Source organism: Myripristis murdjan, chromosome 6 (assembly GCF_902150065.1).
Source record: "Myripristis murdjan chromosome 6, fMyrMur1.1, whole genome shotgun sequence".
NCBI lineage: Eukaryota > Metazoa > Chordata > Actinopteri > Holocentriformes > Holocentridae > Myripristis > Myripristis murdjan.
In genome coordinates this window covers 31,284,981-31,300,111 of record NC_043985.1, presented here as the reverse complement: position 1 = coordinate 31,300,111, position 15,131 = coordinate 31,284,981, and the positions used below count along the sequence as shown (strand labels likewise).

At 43.0% G+C, this 15,131-nt stretch overlaps 1 protein-coding gene across 1 annotated transcript in view; it reads right to left on the bottom strand.

Moving 5' to 3' along the window:
* Nucleotides 1-15,131, bottom strand: part of n4bp1 (nedd4 binding protein 1) — a 38,782-nt gene that overhangs the window by 17,374 nt on the left and 6,277 nt on the right. Inside the window, exons 2-7 of the mRNA XM_030053856.1 lie at nt 11,345-11,572; nt 10,628-10,801; nt 8,035-8,525; nt 7,099-7,501; nt 5,691-6,029; nt 4,131-4,366 (exon numbers count right to left, since the gene is read on the bottom strand). Of these exons, the coding sequence (XP_029909716.1) occupies nt 4,131-4,366; nt 5,691-6,029; nt 7,099-7,501; nt 8,035-8,525; nt 10,628-10,801; nt 11,345-11,572 (1,871 nt within the window). The remainder of the gene's footprint in view (nt 1-4,130; nt 4,367-5,690; nt 6,030-7,098; nt 7,502-8,034; nt 8,526-10,627; nt 10,802-11,344; nt 11,573-15,131) is intronic.

Here is a 15,131-nt window from a genome sequence, read left to right as displayed (position 1 = left end):
GTCGGTAGCAGACTCCTCAATCGATACGGATCAGCCATGAATCCGTAGATGAATCGATTGTAGAGTTGTGGATCGGATATCGCGAGACTAGGAGTCGGTTGCCTGAGGCTTTACAGTTTTCATCTCTAAAACAACACAAGAGCTCACGAAACGACTCCCGCACATGCTCCATAACGTTATATTCCCAACCAAAAATTTACAGTATAACTACGAGTAACATGACTGACAAGGATGATGAAAAACAAAGAAACAAAAAAAATGGATGTAAATATTGCCAACAGCACCAGCACTGATGCCAGCGCAGCTTAACCGGTGGAACTGGTGATTCACATCAGGAAAACAAAAATCTAAAGTTTGGAACATTTTTGGATTTTATAAAAAAGATCGACAACTCGATAAAGGCCATGCCATTTGCAAGTTATGTTGAGCAGCTCTGAAGTACACCGGTAGCGCTACAAATCTCGACTTTCATGCAACGAGAAAACACAGTGACGAGTGTGGTGAGTTAAAAACAAGCAACAAGCAGTATGGGAATGTTAGAAAAGTTTACTTTTCCAACTTAACATTTCATTACATCCATGTGGAAAATAGTGTTTTATGTTGGCTTCTCTTTTCCTGGACTAATATTTGCCACTATTGACAATTTAAGCCACAGGATATTTGTCATTTTTGGAGGGGCTTTGCACTATTTATTTATTGCTATAGTGAATGGACTGAAGACAAAGTCTTATGTTCTGTTTTTATATATATATATATATATATACACATTTTATTTTCTGATCCCATCCAACAAAATGATGTTTATTCAGCAAGTCTTTTTTTGTCCATGTCTAAAAATAAATACATTGACATGGATTTTGTTGTTGTTTATTTCTGACAGTGCCATAAAGCAACGATGCTCGGGGATATGTGCTCTTTTACATGTTTGAAAATACTGTAAGAATGTCATTTTATAGAATTGGCTTTCTTTATGATGAACGTCTACATCAACAAACGTTAACTATCATATTGTTTTTACATCGTATCGAATCGTATCGTTCTTAAAGCGCATCGAACCGTATCGAATCGTTCTGTATTAAAAACATTTCATTTTTTAATCGAATCATAACCCGTGTATCTAGATATGTATCGAATCGGCCTCAAGCCAGAGATTCCCAACCCTACTTTAAAGGTATTTATGTGGACTCTAATATCAGAGGGCTGTTGCTGGAGATGCAGAGGTGAGGGAGCCTCTACCCTCCATATTCTCCGGTCACATGCAGCACTGAAGGACTGGTGGAACAATACTACACAAGTTTATTTGAAGTTTTGAGTAGAAAATTTGTTGCTCGGACGGATGTAGAACAGAGGTTTAGGGTATTCTGTAGCCAGTCAACTTTAATGTGGTGAACTCTGTACTGTTGTAATGACAGTGTGTAATAACCCGGGCTGGCTGATTCCATACTAACATGACACTTGAGTGCTGATTTTATATGTGGGGCGATTCTACAAGTACTGCGATCGTGTTTTGTTTCTGAATCACTCTCTTATCTTCTGCTCTGGAAACTGCTCAGAATCTACTCCCCCTTACTGTCGGTGTACCTGGAAACTCAGACATCCTCTGAATGCCCTCGGTCTCTAGTTTGTGGGTGTAACATTTCATGAGGCTGCGATTATCTTAAGGCCACACCTAGTCATTTTATACAGTGATGTCAACTTCCAAACAAATGGTGTCACGATGATGAAATTACAACAATGGGGGCTGATATCATCATACATGAATAGAACTGGGCTCAGTGAATCCACAAGAGTCTCAGCTTTCCAGTCAAACCCAATTTAGGCAACTCCATGACTGTTTAAGCCCCAGAATACTGCATGCAAAAAGCTACATGGGTCTAGCATGAGGTGGGCATGTCTGCCAGACCCCTGGGTGCCCATAGGACCCATTTTCCCTCAGATACCTGGAGGTCAGAGGTCAAGAGACCCCTCTGGAAATGCCGGTTTTTCCCTCATAAAAATTAAGCCTATATTTAGCCACCTGGCCAGCAACCTCACATGGTATTTTTGGTACCCACAGATTCCTTAGGTTGTCTAGTTTCATGTGATAGCAGTATCTTTACACCTGGTCATAGCTTTGACTTTTTTCCCCCAATGTGACATGAAACGCCACTGATTCCTAGGGCTGTAGTCAACCAAAGAAAACCGGGGGGCGGCGGGAGTACAAAAAAAGTTACTATTTTTAGATTAATTAACTGGGCAATAGCCTACCTGGTAGCCTTGTCCGCATAAATGAATTATAAATGAATTATAAATAAACATAAACTAGTATTTGCAGTATATTAAATCATTTTTGACCTAATAATTTTGCACTGAATGACACGCTGGAGTAGGTCGGCGTTGCATCATGTGCACCTACGCAACATCATAGCCTATGATTTCCGAAAATAGTACTATGTCAAGCTGCTGTCGTCATGGATGTTTTAGTCTAATAATCGTTATAAAATGATTATTAGACTAAAACTTTGAAATATGCCAATTCTGATGTGTTTATACTCAAAACTAACAGAGCAAGCTAACGCAGACATGTTAGCTTACCGTTTTAGGTGATATGCCATGTTGGTTGTTGAGCTGTGATACGCAAACTGTTGTTTGCAAAGTTTGCATTTGACTTTTTTTCCATCTATTTTGGTAAAATGCTGCCACACTGACGACGTCTTTGACCTGGCAGAGGACTAAATGTTCATTAAACGTTCTTAATTAAGCAAGTATTCGGAAAACCAGGCCTAATGTTTTCTTCAATTCAGAACATACCGGCCTACCTGTCTGTCTCCAGGGGGTTGGGCGAATCCAACATTGTGAAAACAAGGGGGGTGTTCTGAAGACAGACTGTTACCTGTGAAACAGGCTGTTCTGAAAACACCCCCATTAGCACTTAGTGCTTTACTCCTGATCAAATTAACACGGCAAATAATCGACCAATCAGATTTTGGCCGACCAAGAACGTATCGACCAATAAATCGACCAGTTGACTAGCAGACTACAGCCCTACTGATTCCTACACACCCGCCCATGACACTGAGCACGTAAAGAAAAAATATGATTCATAAAGTGGATTTTATAGAACCCTGGTATCTTTGGTAAACTTCCTATATAGAAAAGGGTGCACTGTGGGTAAAAGACTGCCGTGGTCTCACCAGGCTGACTTATGGCTGCCTGTCAGCAATATCCAGCGAACAAGAGCATCATGTTAACTGTCTTTCCCAAAACCAAAACCAAAACAAAAACGAGTACAAGCTGTGCTAGTGACCTGGATTAGTCCGGCCCTGCCGAGCCGCAGGGCGTCTTGGGCTTTTCTCGCTGATTCTGGTAAAGAGAGGAGTCAGAGCTGTGCAGGGAACGCAAAAGGAAGTGACTGCAAGAGCGAGAGGTCACGACAAGGTCGTCCAGGACAAAGACTGGCAAGACAACCGATCAACCGAGAGTGAGAAAAAAAACCTCCTTCCTTTTTACACACTCAAACACACACACACACACACACACTGTTTAAAGTGGCCTCGCCAAAAGCCTGTCGTCATGGTTTTGCAATCCCTGTCTAAAGTTCAGACTTCAACCTGAAACTACGGCAGCCCTGAATAGCATTACAGGAAAAGCCCCTCCTTCTTCTTCTTTTGTTAAAAAAAAAAAAAAACACCCTCACCACAGCCCACTCCCCACTATCACGACGATACAGCTGTTTTCACTTTGACACACACACACACACACGCACAGAAATCAGTAGTGAGTAACAGCTCTACATGAGTATGTGGGCTTTCGGTTCTGTGCACCCACACACACATGGTGCAGGGTGTCGCTGGGCACAGCATCCTGTCAGAGTGTGCTGGCTGGCTTAGTGTGTGTGTGTGTGTGTGTGTGTGTGTGTGTGAGAGAGAGTGAGGGGGTGTGTTACCTTAAGTGATGATGATGGTGATGGGAACAGTAATGGCTTTGTATGTGAGCATGTGTGAAGACTGTGGTGTGTATGTGTGCTGTAGGTGTGTGAACTGACACACCTGAAACGAATAGTACAGTCTTCATTACCATAGGTGCTATAAATGTGTCTAAATTTGTGTGTGTGTGTGTGTGTGTGTGGGTGCGTTTGTGTGTGAACTCACGACATCGCCACGTTGCTGCCGTCTATGATGATGTGCCTGAGCTCGGGGCGTCCCGGCTCGTTGGGCAGCGTCAGGGTGTACGGGGTCCTCAGCGACTGGTGGAAACGGGCCAGGCCGGTTACGGGCGGCGCCGGGGGCTCAATGGCTGGGGGGACCCTGGCCCCGCCCACATGGAACCCCATGTGGCCAATAGTCTGGTAGGAAGAAGCTGAGGGGCGGGAGCTGGGGTCATTTAACTGAGGGAGAAGAAGAAGAAGAAGAAGGAGAGGAGGAGGTGATGATGACAGATTTGTTTGTGAAACAGCAACGAGACAAACAGCTGATCAATCAACAACAACGTCAACATGTTCATTACTAGTCCTGAAATCAGTAGTGGATTAATTAATTAGTCAATCAAGAGACAACTGTATGTAATATTGGATGATTTCTCAAATAATAATCGCAAACACTGTCTGATTCAAGCTTCAGTCAGACCACTAAATGCCAAGATTGTCTGACACTTCTTCTTTTATATAATTTTAAAATTAATACTTTGTTTTTTTTTGGCTGCTGCTTAGACAGAGGAGGCAAATTCAAATGATCACATTAAACTCTACTAAACTTCCTATGATTATTTCCCATTGTTTGAGACAGTTGACAGACTAAACGATTAATCGAATAAATAATGAACAGATTAAAACTATGATGAGATGCAGCCGTATTCATGATTTCGACAGCGACACCACAACGTCAGTAACAACACCGTGAGACTCACAGCGCTGATCCCCTCGTCCTCGTCATGTAAAATTCCCCCTGGAAGCAAATCACTTCCCTGATCTGAAGCTTTGAGGTTCTTCCTTTTGGTGCTGCGTTTCAGCTCAGCTCAGTTTGTCAAGTTCCTCCAAAAGTTCAAACCTTTTGGAGGAACCACATCTAGTCAACTAGTATTTTTTATTTTTTATTGATTTATTAACAGGGTTTGAAACAGACTTTGTGTTTTCGGTCGGTCAGCACAGTGAATAAATATGTTCCACAAGTTTCCTGTTACCTGACCCACTTGAGAAATTCCCTGTTATGTTGGTGCTCATCTGCAAAATGCACCGTATTCCCCTGATTTCCTTGTCTAGAATATCAAATTTCAAGGAGACCTCAAAACACACATGACCAGTGCGAGCCTTGATGAGAGAGCGACTGAAACACCACCACCACAACAAACACTACACACACACACACACACACATACACACACACACACAAGTTGGTTTCCATCACTTCTGGGGACATTACATTGACTTACATTAATTTCCTGGAGATTTATCCTAACCTTAACCTAACCCTAAAGTTATCTTAGCTTTAAATCAAGTCTTCACCCTAAAATTTGATGATTTTCACTTATGGGGACTTGCTTTTTGTCCCCATAAGGGAGGCGAGTCCCCACAACGTGACTGTGTAAACACATTTATGTCTCCACAACATTAGCAATACCAGGTACACACACACACACACCCTCATGAGACGGCAGCGTGCTGTGATCAAATCTTAGCTCAGCAGAGAAACTCAACACCTTGTTGTGATACCTACAGCGGGGGAGGAGGACGAGGACGAGCCGGTGGTGGTGAGCCACTGGGGCGCGCTGCGGAGCGCCGTCACGCTCTCCAATTTGATTGGTCCTCCCAGAGTCTGAGTCCCGCCCCTGGACAGGTAGTCCCTCTGCGATCCCCCGCCGCCGCCGCCCCGCGCCAAGTAGTCTGTTCTCGAGCCGGAGTGGCTGTCCAGCTGCTCCATCGCCTTCATCCGGGACGACTTTGTTCCCGGCGTCAGGGTCTCCGTGGCGATGACGTCGTCGTCGTCGTCGATGGTGATGACCTCATAGTTCCCCGCCCCTCCCTGAGCGCTGGAGCTCCTCTTGATGGTGATGGCCTGAAACGGAATTTCATTTATTTTTCGAGAAAAACAAGTGAACGTGACAAATGACTCCGAAAACACCAACAGCAGCCCCTTACAGCCGATCAGGGTCATTTTGAAAGCAAAGCAGCGGCGGCATGACATTCAGCTACTCTGGTATTGGGATTGAGATGAGATGGGATTTGAGAAATGAAGAAATGCAAATGAGCGGAGGTGACATAAATGAGACCCGATACGTGAAATAAAATGAATTAATCAGTGAACGAAAGTGAGATTTTGAGCGGTGGATGAGGTGAGACAAAACGAGAGGCGAAACAATGAAATGATTAACTCGCAGAGAGAAAAATATAAAATCCGGTGAGATGACTCATGAGATATGACGCAAATTACAGGAGCTGATCTGAGATGCAAGATAAAGACATCGAAAAATGAAACGAGGGGACAATAAAATAAGTAAAAGAAAAAAAAAATGAAATAAGCGGTGAGAAATGTTAGTATGAGGTGAGGAGAAAAATGTAAAAGTAGCAGATTATAGAGCATGGGATATAGAAGCATCGGAGATATGGCCAAAGAATAAAACTTCTTTTTTTTTTTTTCAAACTTTTTCCAATTTTAATGCCGATTTTTCTTGTTTTTCACCAACTACAACTAACCGATGGGAATCTGATCACATAACTGGCGATTCACAAATACAGATTTTGAATTTTTTGGCTTAGTTGAGTGCTCAGCTGCTTTTATAACATAATAACATATGTAGTCCAAATCTTGCCTGTACGATTCAGACATTTTTCTGTGTCGATTTAAAACATGAATCTGATTTAATCGATTTATTGCTCAGCTCTTGCTTATTATCAGAAAACCGTCATGCAAACACAAGCGGCTGAGTCTAAATCTTGTTTCAAACTTTAAAAGTGAGTCAAATATTTAAAAATGGCCTTGAACTGATTTAATCCCACAGCCCAAGTGCTTAGACGGGATATTTTTGTTTAGGCGTGCTGCACTGAAGCCTAAGGGGCCACCATCTTTCTGCACCCGCTTCATTTCTCCATGGAAACGGATGACACGGCAGACAGGTGAGGGTTACCTGCTGGGTGCTGGTCTCACTGCCGCTGCACTGCCTGCGGTGGCCCAGGCCGTTACTGCAGCCGCCGTGATGCCCCGGCTTGATGTTCTCTTTCGATTTCCCCGGGTCGAGCAGCACTCTGCTCAGCCCACGCTCCTTCTCTCTGCTGCGAGACACCGTGGAGGAGGAGGAGGAGGAGGAGGAGGAGGACGCAGACGAGGAAGACGAAGAGGTGGAGGTGGAGGTGGGGCAAGTTTCTGTAGGCCGTGCAGAGTTCAGTCTTTTTCCTTTCTCCCCTCCTCTCGCTGCCGCTTCGCAGCGCTTCGTCTCCTCGACGATCCTCTCCAGGACGAGAAAGGTGTCTTCTGTCTGTCCGGTCTCCTTGACGACGCGCTCCACCACTTCCTGCTGGTAGCCCATGGTCCTGAGGGAAGGAAGGTGGGAGAGCCCAGGTACCATGTTAGTAAGGCAGCAGCGTAGATTACAGCTGAGTGATATATATTAACATCATGATATGAAACTAGATCTAGGATTCAAGATATTCATATATATCATAATAATAGTATAAGTGATGTGTTTTCCTGGTTTTTAAGGCTGTATTATGTTAAAGGCATGCAATTTCTGGAACTTTTTCGACTATTGTATCCATTTTACAATTTGTCTCTACCTGCTGGGCCACCATATCCATATTACTGATGACTGATCAGCAAAAATCTCTCATATGTAAATATCTTATGAAAGCACCAACAGTCATCCCTACAATATTGTCACAATATCGATATCAAGGTATTTGGTCAAAGATATTGAGAGACGCACAATAAAAAGTCTAAAGTCTGGAAGGCAAAATAGAAAAACACGAAGGGAACAAACACTAACTTCCCATTTCCTCTGAGAAAGCTCAAAAAAATGTCCTAAAGCGCCCAATTATACTAATAATCAACTTTAATAATCAACGACCTGAAGAAGTTGACCAGGCAGCGCAGGTTGGTTTCTGGGCTGACGGCCTCCCCGTCGTCCGAGGCGCCCTCGTTGGAGTCCAGCATGATCGAACCCACCACCGTGTTCGCTTTGGCCGAGGAGGAGAGCGTAGACGCCGCCGACGGGGTTTTGGATCGACCGCTGCCGCCTCCCCCCTGGCCCTCTCTGTCCTTCCTCTGTCGCTCCCTCTCTCTGTCTTTCTCCGGCGACTCGTCCCTGCGCTCGAGCGAGTACTGTCTCTTTGTGTCACGAGTCTCGCTCTCAGACGAGCGCCGTTTGTGCGAAGGCCGCACTCCGTTCAGGAGGACCGCCTCGGGGCCGAGGCCGATCCCTCCCCCTGCTCGACCGCCGGACGTCCCGGTCCCCTTCTCCTCGAAGCTGGTGTCCAGGATGCGGTTGGAGAGCTCTGTGACAGGCGTGCTGCTCTGCGAGCGGTCCTGGTCGGCGTCGGCCGCGCTGAGATGTGCCGCCTGTGAGGGGAAACACGACAGGGATCACCTCGATGTAGAGAGCAGAGCATGAGACAGTAATGTCTTACACCTTGTGTCTGCAAGTTTAAACAACAAAGATTTCAGACTATAAGAAATCAAAATAAGCAAAAAAAATGCTTTATGTTTGTGAGCGGGCTGTTTTGTTACCTCTAAGGCTCAACTTAAAACGCTTAATTTAACTGTATTTTTATGCAAGAGTTTCATGAACTTAAAACTACTCAAAACTTTAAAAAAATACAACAAATGATGACAGATTTCCAATATCCAGAGGTGTCAATGAGGAAAAACGTTTTCACTCAGTTTCTGTAGAGGAATAAGAATAAGTCTGTGGAGCTCCAGTGACGGCAGAAAGGCTTTAAGTGACGGATGCTTGGGTTCCCTGAAGCCGAGGACGAGCAGCAGCTCACATACAGAGAGCGAAGCAAACACGACCACATTAGACACAACATATGATGCTGTGCGGCACGTGGTGTGTAGACCTTTGATGAAAATAACAACACTGATAGCTAGACCTGTGTTGAAAAGATCGATCCTCCGATTTTGAATCGATCTTCATTTAAATTCCCATGGATCGATCTGTACGCCCAAAGATCGATCTTTTAATATAGATATAAATGCTGTTTTTGTGTGGAATATGAACGTATGTCTGGAGAAAATTACATGGAGGGAAGCAAATCTGGGTGGCACAACCCCTGCAGTGGTTTCACCTGCACCGGCACCGTACGAGTCCAAAAGGCAGAGAAACTTTCCAGGCTGCAGCAGCGCACTGACAGAGATTGCAAACAAAGCGAAGAGTTGCCACTCCGCTCTATTTTCACTGACTAACAGCAGCACACTGGCTTAGCTTGTCTATTCAGAGAAGAGGTATCACTTTGGCTTATTTTTTTTTCACTTATCTATGTTATCACAGGCATACTCCTGCTCATTCACTGGTAGTTGAATAGTTAGGTCTGTTTTATAAGTAATTTACATTTTTAAAACAAATAATAATTTAACATATTGTTAAATTATTTGAGTCACGCTTACTGGTAAACATCTACTCAAAATGCTTTTTAATAAAACTAACCAAATCAATATCAGATCGAATCGTGATAATCGATTCTGAATCTTGTGAATCGGAATCTAATCGATTCTTGAAATTTGAATCGATACCCAGCACTACTGATAGCAGGCTGCTGCACAGACGTCGGTCATCAGCGTCCTGCGGTTTTCATCTCCAAATGTGACAAACCTGGTTTATGTCTTCATCACCTGCATGCACTCTACCTGTTCCTCTGCGATCTGTGAGAAACTCAACCCTGAACACCTGAATGCTATAAAACTGTCATGGTTTCCAGGAACAGAGACAATCAGTTTCTCCTGTCTATTACAGTGACACTGCAGCATCTAATTAGTGTATTAGTGTGAAAATACAGTATAAGTTTTACCGTCACTCCTACATCCTCTTCTCTTTCTCAGAATACACGCCAGGACTGTATATAATATTTTACAACATGTCATAAAATTAGGCGATAGCTTGGCAGTGAAATCATAAAACCCAAGCAGGTAAAGACAGCGAGTTCTCTTAATTTGCTGCATTTACAACGGAACATAAGCGGGAACGCCAGGTTTCGGCTTGGAATACAACGTGGCACTTTAAACAGATAAGAATTTAACCATCATGCATTAAAAAAAAACAGCGCCGGTTGAAAAGCATTTAAGAAGCAAATCACCTGTTTTTTCTTCGTCACATCGGTCAGGAAAAAGCCCACCACAACCGAGAGATAACTTGTTTCCTCGATTTAATTAACGAGTGCCCGAGTTTTAATTAATTTGTGGCCACGAGATAAATGTGCAGGAGTCCCCGAGGATCTCCTGGCGCTTCTTGTTAAGTTCTGTCTTGTGGCCACAAATTTGTAAGTCGTGGCCGCACAATGTTTTTTTTTTTCTTCTTCTCGTTGTACTTCCCGGGCTCTGCACCCTGCTGTGTGTAATCCACCAGCAGGGTCAATTACCCAGTTTCAAGGGATTCTTTTGGTGGGGGGGGTGTATTATTATTATTTTTTTGGTGCACTAAAGTAAAAGACAATGTGTATACCAACCAGTGTGGAGGTGCTGGTGCTGGTGGGGCTCTGAGCCAGTCCCAGCAGCTCCTCCTTCAGGGCGCTGGGCAGCAGCAGCAGCTCCATGGTGTACTTATCATCCCTTTCCTCCACGAAGGACTTGAACGCCCGCTTCACTGCCGGCTCCCTGTCGCTGGGCAGACTTCGCTTCTCCTGCACGGTGCAGACACACACACACACACACACACACACACACACACGAGAGAGAGAGAGAGAGACAGGTTAATGTTTGCAGGGTGCAGCACTGTCCAGTAGTGTCCTTTGCTTTAAATTTTTTACTATCTTGTGCTTGCCTTTGCAACTTTTAACTTTTAACTTCTGACGTTCACACTTCTATATAGAGATGCTCTTCATCTTTGCACAAAAAAATTATGATACATAATTTCCACCTAGCCCTCCCTGCCTCAGTATTGATATGACGTCCTCAGTCGATGATGAGCAGGAATGCAGAAGTTTCAAATACAGTCTGACCGATACTGGATTTTTAGGGTTGATATTTGCAAAAACGGGAAATACGGGGATTTTTTCCTTCCTCGCAATGATCGCTCAACTGTGGACATCAAACACTTGTGATAAAAATATGTAATGAAAACAGGATATTTTACAGTTTAACAATGAACTTGATAACTCTCTCTCTCTCTCTCTCCATGTGTTGATATTCAGTTTCTACGGTGATAAAACTCCAGACTGTCGTACCTGGAAGAGCGCCACAAACTGCTGAATTCGACTCTGGGCCATCACGACGGGCTCGGCCCGGCCCAGCAGCCGCAGGCGGCCCGGCTCGGGCACCAGGACCTCGGCGCTGGTGTCCCGCAGGAGCCGGTCCAGGAAGAGGCCGCGGGCGCCGGCGAAGATGCAGTGCATGTCCACCGGGTAGCGCTCTTCCTTCTGCAGCTCCGGGTCGCAGAGACCTCGTACGTACTCCTGCAGGGACAAGGACGGACACTGTGAGGGCACGTCGGCGAACAACATTACACACACCAAAAAATAAAAACAAAAAAAAACAATTCACTGATTTTCCACGTCTCTCCGTGACTAAATTATTGATTTTCCACGACCAAACACAATTTAGATTTACACTTTAGGTCTTAATAAGTTTATTATTCTGTTTTATTCTGCAGGGGAAATGAACATAGCTATAGAACAATAGAAAATAAATCTGGTGAACAGCTACTGATTTTTAAAACTGAGACTGACAAAAATCCGGGAATTTTCATAACTTGTCCCAAGGATTTATTAAATCTCCTTATTTTTTTGTCTGGAATACTTTTTTCACAAAGAAATCCTGCCATGGGGAAGCAGGTAAAGCAGGTCATATTAATATGTCAGAGAATTAATTTCTGACGTGAAAACTTCTTTTCTGCGAGCTACGATCCAGCATGTGCACATAAACGGGTGGAGTTTGCGACAAATAGCCAATCAGATACAACACGGACAGATTCAGAGAACTGAGATTAAAATGAGATTGAGACTAACTGACCAGTTTCCGTGGGGAAAATCAGGTTGTTGCTGCCGCAAAAAATAATATCACTCAGAGTGGAAAATGAAATACAGGCATAACACTAAAATACAAAGAGGTGCAATGAAAAATAATGAAGTTGTCAAACAATAAAACTGTTAAAAGACTGTTAAAGCATGTATGGTAAAGAAATGAATAGTAAATAATCTTATGGCTGCACTGCCATTAAAGGAATAGTTCACCCAGAAACGAAGAGCTGGTTGCCCCCCGAGCCGGCTGAAACACAACACAACGCACAGAAAATTTGCTGCTGCTCTCCTTCACTTTTAGATTTCACGAGTAAATAACTTTTTTTATCCAGTGAAACCTTGATATGAAGAGTTTTGTTCACTCTGGGCCGCTTCTCATGGTCTCAACAAAAGCTTGTTTCAGAGCCTACGTCATTATTTCTTCCTAAAATGCCCTTGTTGCACACAATGAGCGGTATTCAGATGTACGAGCTGACAGGGAGCACGTGAAGGCAGCACGGGGAAGATCTCAGAGAAGAGGAGGTAAATATTGGACTTTTGGAGCCGCCGTGCAATTATTTGAGCTCACGACACTTAGATTCCACAGTTTGGAGTGATTTTAGGGTCATTTTATGCCCTTTAGGAAGAATTTAAATTCACTCCATCTGTTTTGGAGAAGAGCTGCTCTGTTAAATTCACAATTACATTTACACTGCAACACAAACCGCAGCAGTGTTTCAAGAGAATGAACACCTTGATCAAGTCCAAGTTCAATAAACTTTAATGCTGTGTCGTCACACTGTTCCCTGGGGATAATGGATGTATTCTCTATTACATCAGTCAGTTTTTATATGAAAGATTTTAAGCGAGCTGACTGTTTCTATCTGCAGTCAGCTAACCTACTTAAGTTAACAGCTATTTAACAGAAGCCTTCAGGCTGTAGTCAGAGTGAGGAAACGGCCGGGAAAAGCTACAAATGTTTGCTGTGTCTGATATAATAATTCATTACGGAAAAACAAAGTGGATCTGTTGATTTATTTTTATAACTTGCCCTGTGACTTCACACAGGCCTGTCTTTTTTCAGACTGTTACGGCTTTCATAAGCGCCAATAAAATGCACATAACTTCATAAAAAAGATCTTGTAACCCAAAAACAAAAAAACTAAAAAAAAAAAAGGATGGAGTCATTTTAGTGTCACAACATGCTCCTGAAAAATCACTTGAGTTGTAAAAACAACAAGGTGAAGTATTCATCAGCAACTTAATACTCAAAGAAGGTATGGACTGACTTATGAGCACAAAAGCAAAACAAAAAGAAATCAAGGGAGTAAAATAAGAAGAAGAAGGAGAAGAAGAGGAAGAGGAAGAAGAAGAACAAGGGCTGTAATACATTGGGTGAGACTTGCTGAAAAAAAAAATGGCGTAACTGATTCAGGGAACCTCCTGGCTACGGGAAATAACTGAGTGAATCAGCGGGTGGGTGGGTGTCATCACTGAGAAATGTTTTAAAGCTGCCGCTTCTACTTTTTTTTTTTTTTTTTTTGGCATTAATGTGTAAGGAAGATTTGATACCGAGAACATAAAATGACTCAACGGTGACGTAGAGAGAGAGAGAGAGGGAGAGACAGAGCGAGACAAAAAAAAAAAAAAAAACAACAACACATGAACAGCGACGTAAGTTTTGAAATAGAAATGCAACGTTAATATTAGTATGTGCTGTGAAATACGACGAGTGAGCGAGCGAGCTGGGATTCCCAGGCTCTCCGACAAGATCCGACTCATCTGCTTCACTTCTATAAATATACATATATACCCCTTCCATTCCTGTTATTATCCCAAAATTAAAATTTAATCCTCATCTAGCCACCTTTATGTTAGCTGAAGTAGAGTTGCTTGCAATCAGCCTTTTCCAAACCAACTCGAGTGAACGGGAACTTTCATTTCCAAATAAAACTAAAAAGGGTAAAATGACCATAAAATTAGTCCAAACAGGAGAATCCAAATGTTGCGTAGTCAAATGACTGCACGGAGGCCTCGAAAATCCAACGTTCGCCTCATTACATTCCCTCCGGTCACAGCCATCTGATGGAAACTGCAACTCTTTGTGTACTCGAGTATTTTTATTTCAGCCGACAAAATGGACCATAAATCAAAAGTTGTGTTTGTAGCGATTATTTTCAAAGTAGCTCTGTACCAAGTGTGAGAGAGCTACTTTGTGCTGCACTGGTACATGTTTTTAATAATCATACTTTATTCTTTATCCGTTGAACACAGTCCACATATACTGCATGTACCCTGAGCTACAAATATTTCAACATCCACAAACGTACTTAATTTGTGTGGTGTCAAGTGTACACCTACAAAAATATGGAGTGATTTGCAAAAATGTATTTTAATTTCACACACATTCACCCACTTTTAATTACTTTTAGTGACATTTAATTGACTGGTGAATTGACTAAAAGTGCTACTGCTGCTGATTCAACCGACTGGTAGAAACTTCCAAATCCTCTCCACAGTGCATCCTGTCGGCCACCACGAAACACCCCAGCAACCACCTGGTGCGCTATCAGTCGACCACAGAGGAAAACAGCTGGAACCGCCGACGGCATCAACAGCCTGCTGCAGCAACCACATACAAAACACCCCAGCAATGACTTAGCAACACCATAGCAACCATGTAAGACACACTATGAACCGCGTAATACACACTAGTAACCACCTACACCAAGACACACAACCACTCAGCAACACCTTAACTATCACTTAGTCACACCTTAGCTGCCAATTTAAAGTTAGGATTCCAATATAAATTAGTGAAACTAAAAATAACTCAAAGGAACTGAAGCTTAAGTTAAAGCAACAAGATGCAAACACTACCAAATGTAATTAAAAAGTAAATAAAGGCTACCAAAGTAACTAAATGTAACTCAAAGTAGCTAAATGCAACTGAAATGATACTAAATGTAATTAAAAGTAACTTGGAGTAACTTAATGTGACTCTAAGTAACTTACT